The following is a 25356-nucleotide window of genomic DNA, read 5'->3' on the forward strand; positions in this document are numbered from 1 at the left end:
TGTTAGATGGGGCCACAATAGGTGATCAAAGTTTTACATACAAATAGATAGAGACAATCTTGAAAACTCTTCTTCTCAAAAACTACTGGGCCAGGAAAGTGGAAATTTACATGAAAGCTTCCTGACATCGTTCAGATTCAAGTTTGTTAAAACCATGGCCCCCGGGAGTAAGATGAGGCGACAATAGGGGATCAACGTTTTACATACAAATATATAGGGAAAATCTTGAAAATTTTTCCCAAGAACCACTGAGTCAGAAAAGCTGAAATTTACATGAAAGCTCTTTAACATAGTGCAGATTCAAGTTTGTTAAACTCATGACCCCTTTGGCTAGGATGGGGCCACAATAGGGGACCAAAGTTTTACTAATAAATAGAAAAAAAATCTTTAAAACATTTCTCTTCAAGAACCATTGGACCAAAGAAGTTTACATTTGCACGAAAGCTTCCTGACATAGTGCAGATTCAAGTTTGTAAAAATCATGGTTTCTGGGGGTAAGATGGACCACAGTAGGAAATCAAAATTTTACATACAAAAATATAGGGAAAATCAATAAAAATCTTCTTCTGAAAAATCGCTGCGCCAGAAAAGTTTACATTTACATGAAAGCTTCCTGATTTAGTGTAGATTCAATTTTGTAAAAATCATGACCCCGGCAGTAGGTTGGGGCCACAATAGGGATCAAAGTTTTACATGCAAATATATAGGAAAAAATCTTTAAATATGAGCCAAGGTGACAGGTGAGCGATGTGTCCCATGGACCTCTTGCTATGGTAATCTCCGAGGACCCGTGACATTCACACCTGATGCTGGGCGTTTGGCGATGTAACAGTCACTCCCCACAGGGTTTTGACACAATATGAGGAAACTGGTTTATAAAGTATAATAGTGTCTATTATAGTCACCATTATACTATATATACCAGTTTCCTCACATTGTGTCAAAACCCTGTGCCACTCCCTCTTTTAACGACTTAAGTCTGTCTGTCTTTTTTTTTGGTTGAAAATATTTTATTTATCAAATCAAAAGGATTGAGAACAAGTTCTAACAACTTACACGTCCCTCGCCTAGGTCTGTCGCGGCTGGGATTCGAACCCCGACCATCCACATGCGGGGCGAACGCCTTACCTCTAAACCACCGCAGCGATTCTAATCTTTCTTTAGCATGGCCTTGTCATGTATTCATTGTCAATGTGGTGATCATATTTATTAACAAAATCTAATCAATTCATCGTTTTTCAGATCGTGACATATTTACAACTGTAATTACAGGTCTTTATCTGAAGGCACGTGTAAGTTTGAAAATGTACGACTCATTGTACCAAGCAGATTGAAAGGTATCGTTTTATGTACTTTGTGAAAGTCACGTGATATTCGATTGAAACAAAAGAACTTCATTAATAAGGCAGATGAACTGAATTCGTTTGAGTTTATTATAAAGTTTCACTTCATCTTTATTCAGAAATCTTATTTGTGGATGTGTGTTCAACACTCATCGAAGAGTAGGAAGACTGCTACCTGAACAATATTTCCTCTACACATCGGTGTTTGGAGACATATACATGTATCATCGAATGCACTTGGTCACGTGGGATAGTGTGATGATCTTGAGCAGTGAAATCTTGTCAATAAAATTTGTCTTTTCGAGAATAAATGAAATGTAATTGCATCAGTATTAACTTATCATATAATTAATCAATACGAGGACAGAAAAGATTATAAAAAGTAGGCTCGATTTCGATTTGGGATACCCATACGTGCAGCCATCTAACAGGTGCCCGCTCCATTTCACGATAAAGTGAATGGAGTATTTAACCTGTTATCAACATAAATTCAACCTATCATCATATTATTATAACATAACTATATCCCGATAGTGGATTTACATAAGGCATTGCACGACTTGCTTCCCAATCGATCTCTGTTGTTACATGCATTTTGTAATTACACTGTACATATCATAATAAATGCATGGACTAAGTAGAGTATTTGTTAGAAGCGAAACGAAACGAAATTTACAGAAGCGAAACCTAACCAAACAGATTGCATAATCGAATTATTTAAACTATAATAATTAAGAATGGTATCTTAGACCCCTGTGAAAGTAACCACATATAAATAAAATTCCCCTCCCTAAAATTGATGTAGTATTTTGGGTTGACTGATACATAGTTTTAAACGTTGGAAATCCCCCTCCCTCTTTCCCAACGTACGAGGTTTGTTAGTAGCATTCATGACAAAAACATTTTAGAGGGAATTCACAGTATTTTATTTCACAGAATTTCACGTTAACAGCGCTCTTAAAGATGTTATCCATACCCACGCAAATCTGAAGATACCCTGGATATCCTGTTGCAGGATGAACCAAACGATCATGCATTCAGTATAAATATGTAAGTTGATGTAGCCACATAGGCTGACTACAAATAAAAAACGTTTGCGGTTATGTCATATTATGAAAAATTCACGATTAATATATTAACCGCGATTTGATGCCATAATTTGTCGTTTCATGAAAGAAAATATTTATATTTTATGATATCTAAACTAAGTGTATAACACCCAATTGTTTGTTAAGAGTTGAACATATCTTACATCAATTAATCTGTCCTGGACCGGCATTAATCAGTCTGACCCCCCCCCCCCCTTTTGGTATCTCCTCACCTGAAAAGGTTTGACTTTTCCGATAGAATATTTTTGCAACTAAGTGAAAAGATATTTCGCTTTAAAATAATCAATAAAACATAAGATTTGCTCTGCAGTGCCTGTTCAGTTCACCTGGTAATTCTTTCGTCAACTGAAACGCAGTATTCCTGGTATTTTGATAAAAGTAGGGCAATAAAAACACCATTGCGTATAGACTGGATTTAATATAAAGGATACATAAAACTAATTGATGCTAACCAGAGTTGTCTGAAAGACTGCTCATTTGCAAATCCTGAGACGGCGAGGTAAGTTTTAAATAAACCGAGGTACTTCAAATACAACCAGGTAAGATAAGACCAATACCTATCTTGCTTGATTTGTTCCATTTCATAGTTTTTGCGGAATTTAAAGATCACTAGAATTAAGTCCCTTCTGTTTCCGATGGTCAATCTAAATCCTGAAAGCCGAGGATTTTACCTCTCTTTGTACGCCATCTTTTGATGGGGCGTATTTATTTATAGTATGGCGCTGTATGTCCGTCTATATAGGTAATCAGATGTGCGGACTTTTCTTCGTATGCTTTAAGGCTTATCTTTCAGTTGCTCAGAGTTTTTTCCTTGGTACTGATATTTTTGAAAATGAAATACAAACTTGAAATAAGTATCATGTTATGAGTACAGATTGGTAAATTACGGGAGGATTTTGCATCGTTAGTGATGTTCCTGTTTTAATCCCGAGGATGGACTCGTTGTTTTTGGTCATGCTCATCCCTGGTTACAAGGCGGTTACGTTGACCCTTGGTTTCAAAACAGTATTAACAAATTACATATATCCCACCTCTGGTGTGTCCAGGGGTCCGTGTTTGCCTAACTATCTATTTTGTATTGCTTATAGGAGTTATGAGATTGATCACTGTTCGTTATCTTCACCTTGCATATATGAATTTTGACATCATGTGCTCACAAGCATTCTTTGGATCTTGAGGAAGCCCTGCATTCTAGAGATTTAATAGCATTTACCTGTCCACAACTGCTATTTTCTCATAATTCAATTGTTTTTAAAAAGACCCCTGAACAATGCAATATTAATATAATTGTAATTTCCCACTCTTGATACATGTATCATAAATTACACAAACGGAAATCAAACAATAATTTTCACAATAATTTCTAAAACGTGTACCTTATTGAAATAATGAGGTCATCAATTTATGACACCTCTATATTTATAACAGAAATTATTTGTTGAGTCAATGACTGAGAGAGAGAGAGAGAGAGAGAGAGAGAGAGAGAGAGAGAGAGAGAGAGAGCACTAAATTCAGATCAACACAATTTCACTTTAGAATCAGATAAAACGTCCATTCGTATTAAGAAAAATATAATTGATGTAGGCCTATTCTACAGGGGGAAGAAGGGGGGGGGGGGGGTGGTGGTGGTGGTGTAAACTGTGTGTCAGCTACCCTTAGGAATACAGTCATTATTCAAACAATATGACCACAAAAACTCTGCAGAGGGCCCTGAGATAGGTCCCGTGTATATCAAAACTATACACTACACCCTGATGTTTTGGCCAGGTAAATTCCAGGTAAAATAACAATGACCATAGATAAGCTCCGCCCACATGCAGTGATCCGTGAAGAAACCGTACGGTAGTTTTGTTGGCTCTTTAATGAAACAGGTAAAAGGTAAAGGTCACCGGAAAGGAAGCTTACACAATTCTTGTGAGAGGAGATGGAATAATGTGCTTTCATATCAATTTGACAAATTGCACTTCAATGATGGTATGTATATTCCTATGAGATCGTTGAACCCCTATTGTGGACCTGCTTTGGCCCCGGGGATTGAATGATTCTGGCTTTTATTATATAAAGAATCTTTCACCCAAGTTTTGACATTCCTGGTTCATAGTCATATGAGAATAGTCATATGAGATTAATCACTGTTCGTTATTTTCATTCTTTTTCATGAGATTTCTTTTAACCTTGGAAAGAAACATGACACTCATTTGAATAAACTTGAAGCTTGATAAGTTTGGTTGAAATTTGTCACGTGTCTGTCTCATGAGAAGAAATAAAAACATTGATAATGGAGAAATTTCTAACTCAGGTGATCTGAAAGCAGTACCCCGATCTAACAAGGGGAACTAACAAGAAGCCATGGATCACATCTCTCATCCAAGTCACTTGCTGATACAGATGAATTTAACAAAAATTCCATGGGCTACAACACTCACCAGGGTCGCTTAATCTTTTTATAATTCTACTTTTCATTTCTGTTGGAATTCCCAGTCATAAGAATAGTCATACTATATTTATCAAGATTTATACGCAAATCTTTTTCACATTCATGAGGAAATGGTTATCATTTCAATCGGTAAAGATATCGAAGACAAAACCATTGGATGTAGAGATATTGAGATGGACTGAAAAAACCTTAATCTAATTGAAGATACTTCAACAAATTGTAGATTTGTGGTTTTTGATCTGAAAAGGATTCTTTAATATATTTAATACATCTAAGGAGTAAGTGTCTAGTTTGTTTGTATCATGGGATTCGGAAAGAAGTTATTTGTATGAAAAATCAATGAAGCTGATTATTCAGAAAGGACCCCATATTTCTATAAATTTCATATCATTCAATACACACTATACTAATATTACTTTATACTTCATAAGTCAATCAACTACATTTACATAAAAAATGGAAGTTTGCTATAGAAATTTCTCCCCCGCTAAATCATGTCATAATGATATCATACAAATTTAGAGATGGACGATCTTTTGTGACCTTGACCTCAAAATGTGTAGCCGTCTTTCCTTTAAGATCATCCACCTTTTTATAAAATCTGTATGTCTAAAACTATTCATATCATGTCAAAATGAAAGTGATGTGAATAGGATTTAGGCATTTTCAATGCAGAACTTAAATAATCAATTTGAATATGTGAAAAGTTAAGAAACAGAAAGACATATCACGGTTTGTTAATGAACTACACGTGGTTTTAGTGTAATCCGTTGTAAGCGCCTCTGGGTGGCCTCTTAGTCCAGTTTATCCCATGTATTTTGTGAAAAAGCCAATGACTTCATGCAGTAGTATATAATCAAAGGTTTACACTGTCCAGAAATTTGTTGTCAGGAAACAAGTGAAAGGTGTAAATATTAATACATCCACATCGAATCCCAACCTATGGTTAAGCATCGGGTGTTAATGAATTGTTACAAAAATAATCAATATAATCTATTATGTGAATTGTAAATGAAAAGAATATCAAACAGGTTGTTCGAGTGTATTTCTTTGATAACCTTTTGTACAAAATCATACAATGATAATTTTGTAATATTGTTCTTTCCCAATTACAAAGCGCACAAATGCAATCACTCATAAATCTCGATGATACATGTACATATACTTTGCAACCCCCACCCCCACCCCCCTACTCCCCAGGTTCCGAGCATGATGCATCTATGAATGAACTTTTGAAATTGAATAGAGTACAGTTGATCATATTTAAGAAATTATTTCGAGCACTTTTAAATCAAATGTTCAGAAATGAATGATTGATAAATATAATCATATGTATAGATATATATTTATATGATTACCTATATCGGCTTTTAAGGAAATATATCGAGATCTGGACTGACAATTAAAACAATTGGTTTTTAATTTGCCGATCCCGCTGGTCAGGGAGTTTTTACATATCATACTAAATAGGATATCATGATAGGATCAATAAACAATCGCGTTTAAAGTAAGCATTTCGCAAATTCCATGGTCGATATAATGATCTAATTTATAAATACAACCAATGTTTGGGTCAAGTGCTGTCTGTCCACGTGTTTAATAGCGATTGTTAAGCCGTTCTTGGTACACTGATTTTGACAACTGATAACTCCTTTTGCATGATCAAGATATAGCGGTCACGACTGATGTGATCGGTCAACAGGGGATGCTTACTCCTCCTAGGCACCTGATCTCACCTCTTGTATATCCAAGGGTCCGTGTTTATTCATTATAATTATTATGAAGGGGATTCAAGTTTGTTCAAATGAGGGACAATGTCCTTCTCCAAGTGGAAATGATTAGAGAGAAATAGTGAAATTACACTGACAAATTTAAAAATTCTTCTCCAGAACCAGCAGGCTAATTTCATCGAAACTTGGTACAAATTATCCCTGGATAAAGGGGATTTAAATTTGTTCATATGAAGGGCTATCTGCCATTCAAAAGAGAGATATTTACAAAAATACAACAATAGGGTGGATTCATTTAGAAATCTTCCTCTTAAAAACCACTGGGCCGGAAAAGTTCAAATTCATATGGAAGATTCCTGACATTGTGCAGATTCAAGTTTGCTAAATACATGGCCTTTGGGATAGAGTAGCGCCACAATAGGGAATCAGCTTTTTACATGAAAATATATAGGAAAAATCTTTAAAAATCCTCTCAAGAACCATTAGTCCAGAGAAGTTTAACTTTCCATGGCAGCTTTCTGACATAGTACAGATTCATGTTTGTAAAAACCATGGCCCACGGGGTAAGGTTGGGGTCACAATAGGGGATTAACATTTTACATACAAATATATAGGGGAAGTTTTTAGATATGAGCCAAAGTGACTCATGGGTCCCTTATTTTCATATTGCATTACAAAGGTCAGATCGGGCGGGGTATTCAAGTCCTATGGACATATTTCTAGTTGTGTACCTATATAACAATTAATATGAATACTTATTTTCATTTTTATTCCATTTCAACAGATACCGCCGCTGTGGCCGAAAAGTTAGACCGTTCGCCCCGCATGCGGAAGGCCGGGGTTAGAATCCCGGCCGCGACAGACCGAAGTCGTTAAAACAGGTAGTGACAGTTCCATCGCCAAACGTTCGGCATCAGGTGTGAATGTCATGGGTCCTCGGAGATGACCTAAAAAACGGATGTCCCGTGTCACAGTAGGTGTGGCACGATAAAGAACCCTCACTACTCAATGGCTGTAAGCGCCGAGCATAGGTCTAAATGTGAACCCTTCACCTGTCTCCATATGAGTGAAAAATTCTCGAGCGAGACGTTAAGCTAGATACAATCCATCAATATTCATGTATATATAGAAAATACATACATAAATAGGATTAGGCAGCAGACACAATGCCTATATAAGCCCTTTCCATAGGTCAAAGGTCAGTTATGACAAAATAAAATGAATATAGTACATGAAAATATAACAAAATGATTGAAGAAAAAGAAATTTACATTACTTATCACCCAGATTTATTTCTCATTAAATATTTTCTTTAGAATATAATGCTGGGGTGCTTTCAGTTAAAAGGAACTTTTTTGGTTAATCTAAGGTAAATCATGATGTTTTGTTTACAAAAAACCAACAAAAGTAAAAAAAAAAAAAAGAAAAAGGGAAAGATAATAAATAAATAAATAAAACGAATTTACTATATAGAAGACATATTTCAAGCCTTTTAAAATCCAGAGGCCCATTTCACAAAAACAAATCTTAATCTTAAAGCAATGTACATAATCTTCTTTGATAAGTTTTCACCAATAAATCCCTGAATGAGTCAAATTAAGTACACACTTTATATACACAGGCGCTAAAACTGGCATTATTAGTTTTGGCGTAGTTACGCTCATATTTGGGTATAAGACAGAAATAAAATATGTATGATCTTAGTTGTAAGAAGTTTTGTGATTTTAAATGACCACAGGAACTTGCAGGGGCTTTGCCCCCTGAGCTGCAGTAGAGCTTCAATCCCTGGACCCACTGGACGCCGTAAGGCAGACCCCTGACTCGTGAAGTTATGCCCCTAACTGTAATTCCTGGATCCGCACCTGGATTGGTATCCTATCAAGAAATATAACTCCTACAGTTTTTGCTGTTTACTACGTCACAGAAATAGAAAGGTTGTCTTTCTTGATTGATCAGACGACACTTTCATCCTGTCAGACAAAGGACTTGCGTTGGAGGACAGTACTTAGTGATTGTCAGGTAATGTACTGTTAGGTAAGTTATAATGACTGGATTACGTCAGATTTTTATCTCCTGCAGAATACAGTATAAATGAGAGAACTTCTAGGCCAGCTAAATTCATGATGTACAATGTACCTGTAGTTGAGATCACAAGCACCTGAAATATGGATACTAATTACCCCCCCCCCCTAATTTTGATAATTTGTCTGAAATGTGTGCATTCCCTGTCTATAGACCTCTATGATAAAATGAACCGGTGGAAAGCCAATCTCTAAAACTTTCAAAATGCGTGAAACGATTCCATAAATCGAAAGAGGGATGAGATAGACAGGGAATCTGCACATTTCAGAGAAATTATCGCCGCAAAAAAATTATCGCGGAGGGGGGATCAGTATCAATTGTCAAGACTGGCTAAATCAAGTCAGTTCTTTGTTGAAGTAAATTAATACAATATTCTTGGAAATTGAGTTTGATAAGATTTCTATCTGTGTTTATTTTGTAGGACTGTGGAGATTTAGATTCGTGTTGTGACGTCATTAAAGGTAAACAGAAGACTGTGACCTTGAATCAGAAGACTGGACGTTTGGGGGTCACTTGAGTTATGTTAACACCGTGTTTATATCTGTAATTAACACCGTGTTTATATCTGTGATGAACACTGTGTTGATAGATATTGGATTTTCTTCACTTTAGCAGTGACCCACTCAGCCACAAAGAGGTTGTCTCTGATGTCCACACATAAACCGAATGGAAGTTCTAAATTACAATGAATGTAACGGAGGAACTGTCCGTCCTGATCTAGGATGTGGATACGGTGATTCTCATAGTCTGCTGTCAGGATGTGACTCTGGCTGTCTGTAGTGATGCCGTATGGATCAAATGATTGCTTGGTTTTAGAGGGATGACCAGTGTATCTAAATCGGAGTTTTCCTGACTGATTGACCACCACTACTGCACCAACTCCCCAGTCAGCCACACAGATATCCAGGTTCCTGTTTTCACTGATGCAATAAGCAGATGAATATAGAGGACGACCCTGATCATCAAACTGAATGGTTTGTGTCTCTGTGGAGCCAGAGTAACGCACAACTTTGGATTGTTTTCTATCATCACTGATCATGGTAACCAGGAAACCATCAGATGAGGTACTGCAGACACCGAGAGGTTTCCACCCCTGTAGCGTGATCACCGTCTGTATCTTTTTGTTCTTAACGAGGTTCATAGTGTTATCATCAGTGTCAATATAAACAAGATCTCCGTCCCGTGTCACTGCTATGTCCCCTGGCCAGTCCCCTGACTTGGTTTGTATTGATGTCAGTAGTTTACCCCGGAGGTTGAGGAGCTTCATGATTTCGTTACTCCCGCGTGTCCAGAATTGTTCCTCACTGACACAGCTAACACTGTATAGATATTCATACCCAGTGTCTATGGTGGCGGTGACGCGCGGTTCATCAAGCAGTGGTTTGACTGGAGGAGACGATACAGCTTCTACTGACCTCATTATGTAGCCTCGTTCTTCTGGATTAATGGATAATGGCAACAGAGAACCAAACATTTCACGGATCTGTTTTGTGTTTATTTTCTGAGGTGACAAACTTGGTAATGTAACTTGGACTTTTGGTGGTAATCTCCTGAACTCGGCATTCCTAGATTTGTAGGTAGATATTAGGGAGACGTCATTGGATTCCAATATTGTCTTCAGATTTAGAATGATTTGTTTAAGTTCAGTAATACTGTGTGTGATTTCATCTTTGTTTTTATTTAAGGCAGTCCGATGTTTAGTTTTCATCTCCGCAATGTCGGATTTCCGTTTCTTGACAATGGCGGTGATCTCCCGGTGTAAGGCTTCTCCTTGTTGGTCGGCAACTGTGGTCAGTTTCCCGTACTTCGTTTCTAACTCGACTTTCTCAGTTTGGACATCGGAGACAATTTTTTGATATCGGGGGTAAATTCTGGTCTCGAGTTCTTTCAAATCTGTTCGTAAACCTTGTGTTTTAGCGCTGAGTTCTTTCTGAATATCTGATATATCGTGACCTCTGTGTTTACCGAAGGCGACGCAGGTAGAACAGACGGGAAGGCCACATTTCTCACAATGAGATTCGCCCTGTTTGTCGGGGTGGCTTTGACATCTTGGGTAGTTAGGAGTAGAACATTTCTCTATGAACGGTATGACTCGGTGTTTTCTAGACGAATCCAAGAGATGTTTGTCTACACAGTTAGTACAAAGATTTATATTACAACGTTCACAGTGACTCTGTAGGGGGGCAATTTCACAGGAGTCGCATAGTAGGACGTGCTGGGCACTGCGCCGGGGGTGCAGCATTTCTGGTGTCTGGGTCACAATAGTAGTTCACTGTTAATAGAGAAATGAACATTATTTTTAGTGTCAGTTTTCAATTGCAGGACATGAAATAAACATTGGATATCAATCATTTAGAAATAAACATTGGATATAAATCGTTTAGATGGGAACTTCAATAAACTTGCTACAGATCGAAACAATTTAAAAATTTACACGCTAGAATTATACCAAGATAGATTATTATCATATTTTCGTCTTTGATAAATATGTAGGTATATCACAAATATATACATGTACTTGTACCCTTTGCGACATCACCCCCCCCCCCTGAATTTCTAAAATTCACGTTATAATGACCAGTGTCATCAAACCTGTCTCATTAATAATTCTGATCAAGCATATGCCTTATACAATTATAATGATGTGTATATAATAGTAATAATTTTGTCTCACCTGTAAATCCAACATGGCCTCCCTGTTCTTTCGACCTTCAGTGTAGTCCCGTGCTTTAAATACCTGTACGTGACGAGATGGACCCTGTATACACTACCTAAGTACGCCTTATCTACTGCTTCAATTGATTCAAAGTCCACAAAGTTATCAAATCTTAAATTAGTTTTAGCCTTCTTGTTAATGTACTGTTACAAAATAAAGGGGGGTATGTACAAATTGGCAAGTGAGCGTCATACAAGTAAAAAGAATTGATCTTGCATTTCATTCGTAACGTCATAGAACTTCTACTGTTATAAGGAGGTATGCTACACCAGAAAAATTTGATATGGATAAAAAGTAGAGGATATTTACAAAACTATTTTGAAATTGAAATCTTTCAAATTTACTTTATTTAGTCAAAAAATGCTCTTTTAGTAGAAAGCAATCTAATAAAAATTTAAAACCCCTACTGGACTCGAACCCGCGAGCTACAGTTCAATAGTCGACGTGCTAATCTTCTGAGCTACTCATCTAGGCGATGAAGTTTGAAATGAATAGGCAAATATTGCTGATATTTATATTTTTTGATCCAGGTTTTAAAGGGAAGTCAGCCATTATCACGATGTATAGTACCTCCTTCAGACAGTTCCCCGCGGGACATCACATCTTGGCATCGTGATTATATCAAATCTACACACTGGTTCTATGAAATTTCATCGATCTGTCAACCCGAATATCCAAATATTTGTTTATAAAAGGACATTTTAAACAAAAGGAAATTAAATGACAACAATATCGTGATGTTACTTGAACAATTTATTTGGGATGTACCAATATCATTTGCCATAACTTGAACTAAGATAAAACGATATCCTTTATTTTATATATTTTTCCTCGCTAAATCGATTGACAGATTCTGACGTGGATTGTTTGATTTTCCTGTTAATAATTGATTGATTGAGTGATTGCATATTGTTTAACGTCCCTCTCGAGAATTCTTCACTCATATGGAGACCTCACCAATACCGCTGAAGGGCTTCAAATTTAGGCCTATGCTCGGCGCTTTGAGGGTTGTTTACCGTGCAACAACTACTATGTACATCCGTTTTTAGCTCACCTCATCGTCTGTTATCTGCCTGTAAACTTTTTACATTTTCGACTTCTTCTCCAGAGCCATTGGACCAATTATAACCAAACATGGCCAAAAGCTTTCTTTGGTGAAGGGCTTTCAAGTTTGTTCAAATGAAGGGCCATGCCCCCTTCAAAGAAAAAAAAATGCAAAAATAAGGTGGCCCGTTGGGTCATTTAACAATCTTCTCAAGAACCACTGGACCAGAAGAGCTGAAATGTACATAATAGCTTCCTGACATAGTGCAAATTCAAGTTTGTGAAAATCATGGACCCCGGGGGTTAAATGGGGCCACAATAGGGGATCAAAATTTTACATAGAAATAAATGGGAAAGATCTTTAAAAATCATCTTTTCAATAACCACTGAGCCAGAAACACTGAGGTTTACATGAAAACTTTCTGACATAGTGCAGATTCAAGTTTGTTAAAATCATGCCCCCCCCCCCCCCCCGGGTTAGGATGAAGGCACAACAGGGGATCAAAGTTTTACATACAAGAATATAGGGAAAATCTTTGAAAATCTTCTTCTCAAAAACTGCTGGGCCAGGAAAGTGGAAATGTACATGAAAGCTTCCTGACATAGTTTAGATTCAAGTTTGTTAAAACCATGGCCCCCGGGAGTAAGATGAGGCGACAATAGGGGATCAAAATTTTACATTCAAATATATAGGAAAAATCTTTAACAATCTTCTTCTCAAGAACCACTTAGCCAAAAGAGCTGAAATTTACATGAAAGCTTCCTGACATAGTGCAGATTCAAGTTTGTGAAAATCATGGACCCCAGGTGTTAAATGGGGCCATAATAGGGGATCAAAGTTTTACATACAAACAAATAGGAAAGGTCTTTAAAAATCTTCTTCTCAAGAACCACTAAGCCAGAAAAATTGAGATTTACATGAAAGCTTTCTGACATAGTGCAGATTCACGTTTGTTAAAATCATGCCCCCCGGGTTAGGATGAAGCTACAATAGGGGATCAAAGTTTTACATACAAGAATATAGGGAAAATCTTTAAAAATCTTCTTCTCAAAAACTGCTGGGCCAGGAAAGTGGAAATGTACATGAAAGCTTTTTGACATAGTGCAGATTCAATTTTGTTGAAATCATGTCTCCCTGTTGTTAGATGGGGCCACAATAGGTGATCAAAGTTTTACATACAAATAGATAGAGACAATCTTGAAAACTCTTCTTCTCAAAAACTACTGGGCAAGGAAAGTGGAAATTTACATGAAAGCTTCCTGACATCGTTCAGATTCAAGTTTGTTAAAACCATGGCCCCCGGGAGTAAGGTGAGGCGACAATAGGGGATCAACGTTTTACATACAAATATATAGGGAAAATCTTGAAAAATTTTTCCCAAGAACCACTGAGTCAGAAAAGCTGAAATTTACATGAAAGCTCTTTAACATAGTGCATATTCAAGTTTGTTAAACTCATGACCCCTTTGGCTAGGATGGGGCCACAATAGGGGATCAAAGTTTTACTAATAAATAGAAAAAAAATCTTTAAAACATTTCTCTTCAAGAACCATTGGGCCAAAGAAGTTTACATTTGCACGAAAGCTTCCTGACATAGTGCAGATTCAAGTTTGTAAAAATCATGGTTTCTGGGGGTAAGATGGACCACAGTAGGAAATCAAAATTTTACATACAAAAATATAGGGAAAATCAATAAAAATCTTCTTCTGAAAAATCGCTGCGCCAGAAAAGTTTACATTTACATGAAAGCTTCCTGATTTAGTGCAGATTCAATTTTGTAAAAATCATGACCCCGGCAGTAGGTTGGGGCCACAATAGGGATCAAAGTTTTACATGCAAATATATAGGAACAAATCTTTAAATATGAGCCAAGGTGACAGGTGAGCGATGTGTCCCATGGGCCTCTTGCTATGGTAATCTCCGAGGACCCGTGACATTCACACCTGATGCTGGGCGTTTGGCGATGTAACAGTCACTCCCCACAGGGTTTTGACACAATATGAGGAAACTGGTTTATAAAGTATAATAGTGTCTATTATAGTCACCATTATACTATATATACCAGTTTCCTCACATTGTGTCAAAACCCTGTGTCACTCCCTCTTTTAACGACTTAAGTCTGTCTGTCTTTTTTTTGTTGAAAATATTTTATTTATCAAATCAAAAGGATTGAGAACAAGTTCTAACAACTTACACGTCCCTCGCCTAGGTCTGTCGTGGCTGGGATTCGAACCCCGACCATCCACATGCGGGGCGAACGCCTTACCTCTAAACCACCGCAGCGATTCTAATCTTTCTTTAGCATGGCCTTGTCATGTATTCATTGTCAATGTGGTGATCATATTTATTAACAAAATCTAATCAATTCATCGTTTTTCAGATCGTGACATATTTACAACTGTAATTACAGGTCTTTATCTGAAGGCACGTGTAAGTTTGAAAATGTACGACTCATTGTACCAAGCAGATTGAAAGGTATCGTTTTATGTACTTTGTGAAAGTCACGTGATATTCGATTGAAACAAAAGAACTTCATTAATAAGGCAGATGAACTGAATTCGTTTGAGTTTATTATAAAGTTTCACTTCATCTTTATTCAGAAATCTTATTTGTGGATGTGTGTTCAACACTCATCGAAGAGTAGGAAGACTGCTACCTGAACAATATTTCCTCTACACTTCGGTGTTTGGAGACATATACATGTATCATCGAATGCACTTGGTCACGTGGGATAGTGTGATGATCTTGAGCAGTGAAATCTTGTCAATAAAATTTGTCTTTTCGAGAATAAATGAAATGTAATTGCATCAGTATTAACTTATCATATAATTAATCAATACGAGGACAGAAAAGATTATAAAAAGTAGGCTCGATTTCGATTTGGGATACCCATACGTGCAGCCATCTAACAGGTGCCCGCTCCATTTCACGATAAAGTGAATGGAGTATTTAACCTGTTATCGACATAAATTCAACCTATTATCATATTATTATAACATAACTATATCCCGATAGTGGATTTACATAAGGCATTGCACGACTTGCTTCCCAATCGATCTCTGTTGTTACATGCATTTTGTAATTACACTGTACATATTATAATAAATGCATGGACTAAGTAGAGTATTTGTTAGAAGCGAAACGAAACGAAATTTACAGAAGCGAAACCTAACCAAACAGATTGCATAATCGAATTATTTAAACTATAATAATTAAGAATGGTATCTTAGACCCCTGTGAAAGTAACCACATATAAATAAAATTCCCCTCCCTAAAATTGATGTAGTCTTTTGGGTTGACTGATACATAGTTTTAAACGTTGGAAATCCCCCTCCCTCTTTCCCAACGTACGAGGTTTGGGAGTAGCATTCATGACAAAAACATTTTAGAGGGAATTCACAGTATTTTATTTCACAGAATTTCACGTTAACAGCGCTCTTAAAGATGTTATCCATACCCACGCAAATCTGAAGATACCCTGGATATCCTGTTGCAGGATGACCCAAACGATCATGCATTCAGTATAAATATGTAAGTTGATGTAGCCACATAGGCTGACTACAAATAAAAAACGTTTGCGGTTATGTCATATTATGAAAAATTCACGATTAATATATTAACCGCGATTTGATGCCATAATTTGTCGTTTCATGAAAGAAAATATTTATATTTTATGATATCTAAACTAAGTGTATAACACCCAATTGTTTGTTAAGAGTTGAACATATCTTACATCAATTAATCTGTCCTGGACCGGCATTAATCAGTCTGACCCCCCCCCTTTTGGTATCTCCTCACCTGAAAAGGTTTGACTTTTCCGATAGAATATTTTTGCAACTAAGTGAAAAGATATTTCGCTTTAAAATAATCAATAAAACATAAGATTTGCTCTGCAGTGCCTGTTCAGTTCACCTGGTAATTCTTTCGTCAACTGAAACGCAGTATTCCTGGTATTTTTATAAAAGTAGGGCAATAAAAACACCATTGCCTATAGACTGGATTTAATATAAAGGATACATAAAACTAATTGATGCTAACCAGAGTTGTCTGAAAGACTGCTCATTTGCAAATCCTGAGACGGCGAGGTAAGTTTTAAATAAACCGAGGTACTTCAAATACAACCAGGTAAGATAAGACCAATACCTATCTTGCTTGATTTGTTCCATTTCATATTTTTTGCGGAATTTAAAGATCACTAGAATTAAGTCCCTTTTGTTTCCGATGGTCAATCTAAATCCTGAAAGCCGAGGATTTTACCTCTCTTTGTACGCCATCTTTTGATGGGGCGTATTTATTTATAGTATGGCGCTGTATGTCCGTCTATATAGGTACTCAGATGTGCGGACTTTTCTTCGTATGCTTTAAGTCTTATCTTTCAGTTGCTCAGAGTTTTTTCCTTGGTACTGATATTTTTGAAAATGAAATACAAACTTGAAATAAGTATCATGTTATGAGTACAGATTGGTAAATTACGGGAGGATTTTGCATCGTTAGTGATGTTCCTGTTTTAATCCCGAGGATGGACTCGTTGTTTTTGGTCATGCTCATCCCTGGTTACAAGGCGGTTACGTTGACCCTTGGTTTCAAAACAGTATTAACAAATTACATATATCCCACCTCTGGTGTGTCCAGGGGTCCGTGTTTGCCTAACTATCTATTTTGTATTGCTTATAGGAGTTATGAGATTGATCACTGTTCGTTATCTTCACCTTGCATATATGAATTTTGACATCATGTGCTCACAAGCATTCTTTGGATCTTGAGGAAGCCCTGCATTCTAGAGATTTAATAGCATTTACCTGTCCACAACTGCTATTTTCTCATAATTCAATTGTTTTTAAAAAGACCCCTGAACAATGCAATATTAATATAATTGTAATTTCCCACTCTTGATACATGTATCATAAATTACACAAACGGAAATCAAACAATAATTTTCACAATAATTTCTAAAACGTGTACCTTATTGAAATAATGAGGTCATCAATTTATGACACCTCTATATTTATAACAGAAATTATTCGTTGAGTCAATGACTGAGAGAGAGAGAGAGAGAGAGAGAGAGAGAGAGAGAGAGAGAGAGAGAGAGCACTAAATTCAGATCAACACAATTTCACTTTAGAATCAGATAAAACGTCCATTCGTATTAAGAAAAATATAATTGATGTAGGCCTATTCTACAGGGGGAAGAAGGGGGTGGTGGTGGTGTAAACTGTGTGTCAGCTACCCTTAGGAATACAGTCATTATTCAAACAATATGACCACAAAAACTCTGCAGAGGGCCCTGAGATAGGTCCCGTGTATATCAAAACTATACACTACACCCTGATGTCTCGGCCAGGTAAATTCCAGGTAAAATAACAATCACCATACCATAGATAAGCTCCGCCCACATGCAGTGATCCGTGAAGAAACCGTACGGTAGTTTTGTTGGCTCTTTAATGAAACAGGTGAAAGGTCAAGGTCACCGGAAAGGAAGCTTACACAATTCTTGTGAGAGGAGATGGAATAATGTGCTTTCATATCAATTTGACAAATTGCACTTCAATGATGGTATGTATATTCCTATGAGATCGTTGAACCCCTATTGTGGACCTGCTTTGGCCCCGGGGATTGAATGATTCTGGCTTTTATTATATAAAGAATCTTTCACCCAAGTTTTGACATTCCTGGTTCATAGTCATATGAGAATAGTCATATGAGATTAATCACTGTTCGTTATTTTCATTCTTTTTCATGAGATTTCTTTTAACCTTGGAAAGAAACATGACACTCATTTGAATAAACTTGAAGCTTGATAAGTTTGGTTGAAATTTGTCACGTGTCTGTCTCATGAGAAGAAATAAAAACATTGATAATGGAGAAATTTCTAACTCAGGTGATCTGAAAGCAGTACCCTGATCTAACAAGGGGAACTAACAAGAAGCCATGGATCACATCTCTCATCCAAGTCACTTGCTGATGCAGATGAATTTAACAAAAATTCCATGGGCTACAACACTCACCAGGGTCGCTTAATTTTGTTTTATAATTCTACTTTTCATTTCTGTTGGAATTCCCAGTCATAAGAATAGTCATACTATATTTAGCAAGATTCATACGCACATTTCTTTCACATTCATGAGGAAATGGTTATCATTTCAATCGGTAAAGATATCGAAGACAAAACCATTGGATGTAGAGATATTGAGATGGACTGAAAAAACCTTAATCTAATTGAAGATACTTCAACAAATTGTAGATTTGTGGTTTTTGATCTGAAAAGGATTCTTTAATATATTTAATACATCTAAGGAGTAAGTGTCTAGTTTGTTTGTATCATGGGATTCGGAAAGAAGTTATTTGTATGAAAAATCAATGAAGCTGATTATTCAGAAAGGACCCCATATTTCTATAAATTTCATATCATTCAATACACACTATACTAATATTACTTTATACTTCATAAGTCAATCAACTACATTTACATAAAAAATGGAAGTTTGCTATAGAAATTTCTCCCCCGCTAAATCATGTCATAATGATATCATACAAATTTAGAGATGGACGATCTTTTGTGACCTTGACCTCAAAATGTGTAGCCGTCTTTCCTTTAAGATCATCCACCTTTTTATAAAATCTGTATGTCTAAAACTATTCATATCATGTCAAAATGAAAGTGATGTGAATAGGATTTAGGCATTTTCAATGCAGAACTTAAATAATCAATTTGAATATGTGAAAAGTTAAGAAACAGAAAGACATATCACGGTTTGTTAATGAACTACACGTGGTTTTAGTGTAATCCGTTGTAAGCGCCTCTGGGTGGCCTCTTAGTCCAGTTTATCCCATGTATTTTGTGAAAAAGCCAATGACTTCATGCAGTAGTATATAATCAAAGGTTTACACTGTCCAGAAATTTGTTGTCAGGAAACAAGTGAAAGGTGTAAATATTAATACATCCACATCGAATCCCAACCTATGGTTAAGCATCGGGTGTTAATGAATTGTTACAAAAATAATCAATATAATCTATTATGTGAATTGTAAATGAAAAGAATATCAAACAGGTTGTTCGAGTGTATTTCTTTGATAACCTTTTGTACAAAATCATACAATGATAATTTTGTAATATTGTTCTTTCCCAATTACAAAGCGCACAAATGCAATCACTCATAAATCTCGATGATACATGTACATATACTTTGCAACCCCCACCCCCACCCCCCTACTCCCCAGGTTCCGAGCATGATGCATCTATGAATGAACTTTTGAAATTGAATAGAGTACAGTTGATCATATTTAAGAAATTATTTCGAGCACTTTTAAATCAAATGTTCAGAAATGAATGATTGATAAATATAATCATATGTATAGATATATATTTATATGATTACCTATATCGGCTTTTAAGGAAATATATCGAGATCTGGACTGACAATTAAAACAATTGGTTTTTAATTTGCCGATCCCGCTGGTCAGGGAGTTTTTACATATCATACTAAATAGGATATCATGATAGGATCAATAAACAATCGCGTTTAAAGTAAGCATTTCGCAAATTCCATGGTCGATATAATGATCTAATTTATAAATACAACCAATGTTTGGGTCAAGTGCTGTCTGTCCACGTGTTTAATAGCGATTGTTAAGCCGTTCTTGGTACACTGATTTTGACAACTGATAACTCCTTTTGCATGATCAAGATATAGCGGTCACGACTGATGTGATCGGTCAACAGGGGATGCTTACTCCTCCTAGGCACCTGATCTCACCTCTTGTATATCCAAGGGTCCGTGTTTATTCATTATAATTATTATGAAGGGGATTCAAGTTTGTTCAAATGAGGGACAATGTCCTTCTCCAAGTGGAAATGATTAGAGAGAAATAGTGAAATTACACTGACAAATTTAAAAATTCTTCTCCAGAACCAGCAGGCTAATTTCATCGAAACTTGGTACAAATTATCCCTGGATAAAGGGGATTTAAATTTGTTCATATGAAGGGCTATCTGCCATTCAAAAGAGAGATATTTACAAAAATACAACAATAGGGTGGATTCATTTAGAAATCTTCCTCTTAAAAACCACTGGGCCGGAAAAGTTCAAATTCATATGGAAGATTCCTGACATTGTGCAGATTCAAGTTTGCTAAATACATGGCCTTTGGGATAGAGTAGCGCCACAATAGGGAATCAGCTTTTTACATGAAAATATATAGGAAAAATCTTTAAAAATCCTCTCAAGAACCATTAGTCCAGAGAAGTTTAACTTTCCATGGCAGCTTTCTGACATAGTACAGATTCATGTTTGTAAAAACCATGGCCCACGGGGTAAGGTTGGGGTCACAATAGGGGATTAACATTTTACATACAAATATATAGGGGAAGTTTTTAGATATGAGCCAAAGTGACTCATGGGTCCCTTATTTTCATATTGCATTACAAAGGTCAGATCGGGCGGGGTATTCAAGTCCTATGGACATATTTCTAGTTGTGTACCTATATAACAATTAATATGAATACTTATTTTCATTTTTATTCCATTTCAACAGATACCGCCGCTGTGGCCGAAAAGTTAGACCGTTCGCCCCGCATGCGGAAGGCCGGGGTTAGAATCCCGGCCGCGACAGACCGAAGTCGTTAAAACAGGTAGTGACAGTTCCATCGCCAAACGTTCGGCATCAGGTGTGAATGTCATGGGTCCTCGGAGATGACCTAAAAAACGGATGTCCCGTGTCACAGTAGGTGTGGCACGATAAAGAACCCTCACTACTCAATGGCTGTAAGCGCCGAGCATAGGTCTAAATGTGAACCCTTCACCTGTCTCCATATGAGTGAAAAATTCTCGAGCGAGACGTTAAGCTAGATACAATCCATCAATATTCATGTATATATAGAAAATACATACATAAATAGGATTAGGCAGCAGACACAATGCCTATATAAGCCCTTTCCATAGGTCAAAGGTCAGTTATGACAAAATAAAATGAATATAGTACATGAAAATATAACAAAATGATTGAAGAAAAAGAAATTTACATTACTTATCACCCAGATTTATTTCTCATTAAATATTTTCTTTAGAATATAATGCTGGGGTGCTTTCAGTTAAAAGGAACTTTTTTGGTTAATCTAAGGTAAATCATGATGTTTTGTTTACAAAAAACCAACAAAAGTAAAAAAAAAAAAAGAAAAAGGGAAAGATAATAAATAAATAAATAAAACGAATTTACTATATAGAAGACATATTTCAAGCCTTTTAAAATCCAGAGGCCCATTTCACAAAAACAAATCTTAATCTTAAAGCAATGTACATAATCTTCTTTGATAAGTTTTCACCAATAAATCCCTGAATGAGTCAAATTAAGTACACACTTTATATACACAGGCGCTAAAACTGGCATTATTAGTTTTGGCGTAGTTACGCTCATATTTGGGTATAAGACAGAAATAAAATATGTATGATCTTAGTTGTAAGAAGTTTTGTGATTTTAAATGACCACAGGAACTTGCAGGGGCTTTGCCCCCTGAGCTGCAGTAGAGCTTCAATCCCTGGACCCACTGGACGCCGTAAGGCAGACCCCTGACTCGTGAAGTTATGCCCCTAACTGTAATTCCTGGATCCGCACCTGGATTGGTATCCTATCAAGAAATATAACTCCTACAGTTTTTGCTGTTTACTACGTCACAGAAATAGAAAGGTTGTCTTTCTTGATTGATCAGACGACACTTTCATCCTGTCAGACAAAGGACTTGCGTTGGAGGACAGTACTTAGTGATTGTCAGGTAATGTACTGTTAGGTAAGTTATAATGACTGGATTACGTCAGATTTTTATCTCCTGCAGAATACAGTATAAATGAGAGAACTTCTAGGCCAGCTAAATTCATGATGTACAATGTACCTGTAGTTGAGATCACAAGCACCTGAAATATGGATACTAATTACCCCCCCCCCCTAATTTTGATAATTTGTCTGAAATGTGTGCATTCCCTGTCTATAGACCTCTATGATAAAATGAACCGGTGGAAAGCCAATCTCTAAAACTTTCAAAATGCGTGAAACGATTCCATAAATCGAAAGAGGGATGAGATAGACAGGGAATCTGCACATTTCAGAGAAATTATCGCCGCAAAAAAATTATCGCGGAGGGGGGATCAGTATCAATTGTCAAGACTGGCTAAATCAAGTCAGTTCTTTGTTGAAGTAAATTAATACAATATTCTTGGAAATTGAGTTTGATAAGATTTCTATCTGTGTTTATTTTGTAGGACTGTGGAGATTTAGATTCGTGTTGTGACGTCATTAAAGGTAAACAGAAGACTGTGACCTTGAATCAGAAGACTGGACGTTTGGGGGTCACTTGAGTTATGTTAACACCGTGTTTATATCTGTAATTAACACCGTGTTTATATCTGTGATGAACACTGTGTTGATAGATATTGGATTTTCTTCACTTTAGCAGTGACCCACTCAGCCACAAAGAGGTTGTCTCTGATGTCCACACATAAACCGAATGGAAGTTCTAAATTACAATGAATGTAACGGAGGAACTGTCCGTCCTGATCTAGGATGTGGATACGGTGATTCTCATAGTCTGCTGTCAGGATGTGACTCTGGCTGTCTGTAGTGATGCCGTATGGATCAAATGATTGCTTGGTTTTAGAGGGATGACCAGTGTATCTAAATCGGAGTTTTCCTGACTGATTGACCACCACTACTGCACCAACTCCCCAGTCAGCCACACAGATATCCAGGTTCCTGTTTTCACTGATGCAATAAGCAGATGAATATAGAGGACGACCCTGATCATCAAACTGAATGGTTTGTGTCTCTGTGGAGCCAGAGTAACGCACAACTTTGGATTGTTTTCTATCATCACTGATCATGGTAACCAGGAAACCATCAGATGAGGTACTGCAGACACCGAGAGGTTTCCACCCCTGTAGCGTGATCACCGTCTGTATCTTTTTGTTCTTAACGAGGTTCATAGTGTTATCATCAGTGTCAATATAAACAAGATCTCCGTCCCGTGTCACTGCTATGTCCCCTGGCCAGTCCCCTGACTTGGTTTGTATTGATGTCAGTAGTTTACCCCGGAGGTTGAGGAGCTTCATGATTTCGTTACTCCCGCGTGTCCAGAATTGTTCCTCACTGACACAGCTAACACTGTATAGATATTCATACCCAGTGTCTATGGTTGCGGTGACGCGCGGTTCATCAAGCAGTGGTTTGACTGGAGGAGACGATACAGCTTCTACTGACCTCATTATGTAGCCTCGTTCTTCTGGATTAATGGATAATGGCAACAGAGAACCAAACATTTCACGGATCTGTTTTGTGTTTATTTTCTGAGGTGACAAACTTGGTAATGTAACTTGGACTTTTGGTGGTAATCTCCTGAACTCGGCATTCCTAGATTTGTAGGTAGATATTAGGGAGACGTCATTGGATTCCAATATTGTCTTCAGATTTAGAATGATTTGTTTAAGTTCAGTAATACTGTGTGTGATTTCATCTTTGTTTTTATTTAAGGCAGTCCGATGTTTAGTTTTCATCTCCGCAATGTCGGATTTCCGTTTCTTGACAATGGCGGTGATCTCCCGGTGTAAGGCTTCTCCTTGTTGGTCGGCAACTGTGGTCAGTTTCCCGTACTTCGTTTCTAACTCGACTTTCTCAGTTTGGACATCGGAGACAATTTTTTGATATCGGGGGTAAATTCTGGTCTCGAGTTCTTTCAAATCTGTTCGTAAACCTTGTGTTTTAGCGCTGAGTTCTTTCTGAATATCTGATATATCGTGACCTCTGTGTTTACCGAAGGCGACGCAGGTAGAACAGACGGGAAGGCCACATTTCTCACAATGAGATTCGCCCTGTTTGTCGGGGTGGCTTTGACATCTTGGGTAGTTAGGAGTAGAACATTTCTCTATGAACGGTATGACTCGGTGTTTTCTAGACGAATCCAAGAGATGTTTGTCTACACAGTTAGTACAAAGATTTATATTACAACGTTCACAGTGACTCTGTAGGGGGGCAATTTCACAGGAGTCGCATAGTAGGACGTGCTGGGCACTGCGCCGGGGGTGCAGCATTTCTGGTGTCTGGGTCACAATAGTAGTTCACTGTTAATAGAGAAATGAACATTATTTTTAGTGTCAGTTTTCAATTGCAGGACATGAAATAAACATTGGATATCAATCATTTAGAAATAAACATTGGATATAAATCGTTTAGATGGGAACTTCAATAAACTTGCTACAGATCGAAACAATTTAAAAATTTACACGCTAGAATTATACCAAGATAGATTATTATCATATTTCCGTCTTTGATAAATATGTAGGTATATCACAAATATATACATGTACTTGTACCCTTTGCGACATCACCCCCCCCCCTGAATTTCTAAAATTCACGTTATAATGACCAGTGTCATCAAACCTGTCTCATTAATAATTCTGATCAAGCATATGCCTTATACAATTATAATGATGTGTATATAATAGTAATAATTTTGTCTCACCTGTAAATCCAACATGGCCTCCCTGTTCTTTCGACCTTCAGTGTAGTCCCGTGCTTTAAATACCTGTACGTGACGAGATGGACCCTGTATACACTACCTAAGTACGCCTTATCTACTGCTTCAATTGATTCAAAGTCCACAAAGTTATCAAATCTTAAATTAGTTTTAGCCTTCTTGTTAATGTACTGTTACAAAATAAAGGGGGGTATGTACAAATTGGCAAGTGAGCGTCATACAAGTAAAAAGAATTGATCTTGCATTTCATTCGTAACGTCATAGAACTTCTACTGTTATAAGGAGGTATGCTACACCAGAAAAATTTGATATGGATAAAAAGTAGAGGATATTTACAAAACTATTTTGAAATTGAAATCTTTCAAATTTACTTTATTT

General features: G+C 36.9%; 1 protein-coding gene across 1 annotated transcript; it reads right to left on the reverse strand.

Annotated features, from left to right (window-relative positions):
• Positions 1-9005: 9005 nt before the first annotated feature.
• LOC130050583 (uncharacterized) lies at positions 9006-25105 on the reverse strand. The gene is made up of 3 exons (XM_056150816.1): positions 24964-25105; positions 22853-24562; positions 9006-10970 (listed from the first exon to the last, which is right to left on the reverse strand). Exons 2-3 carry the CDS (start codon positions 24530-24532, stop codon positions 9261-9263), a joined length of 3390 nt encoding a protein of 1129 aa, XP_056006791.1. The 5' UTR covers positions 24533-24562; positions 24964-25105; the 3' UTR covers positions 9006-9260.
• Positions 25106-25356: the final 251 nt, after the last annotated feature.

This window comes from Ostrea edulis, chromosome 9, assembly GCF_947568905.1.
Source record: "Ostrea edulis chromosome 9, xbOstEdul1.1, whole genome shotgun sequence".
Taxonomy (NCBI): Eukaryota; Metazoa; Mollusca; class Bivalvia; order Ostreida; family Ostreidae; genus Ostrea; species Ostrea edulis.

Bases quoted from the DNA above. Each gene is read 5' to 3' on its own strand.
- LOC130050583 (XM_056150816.1), bottom strand. From the start codon at position 24,532: ATGCTGCACCCCCGGCGCAGTGCCCAGCACGTCCTACTATGCGACTCC. The intron at 10,971-22,852 runs TAAACACGGTGT...TATTAACAGTGA, and splicing joins CACAGTGTTCATCACAGATA to ACTACTATTGTGACCCAGAC.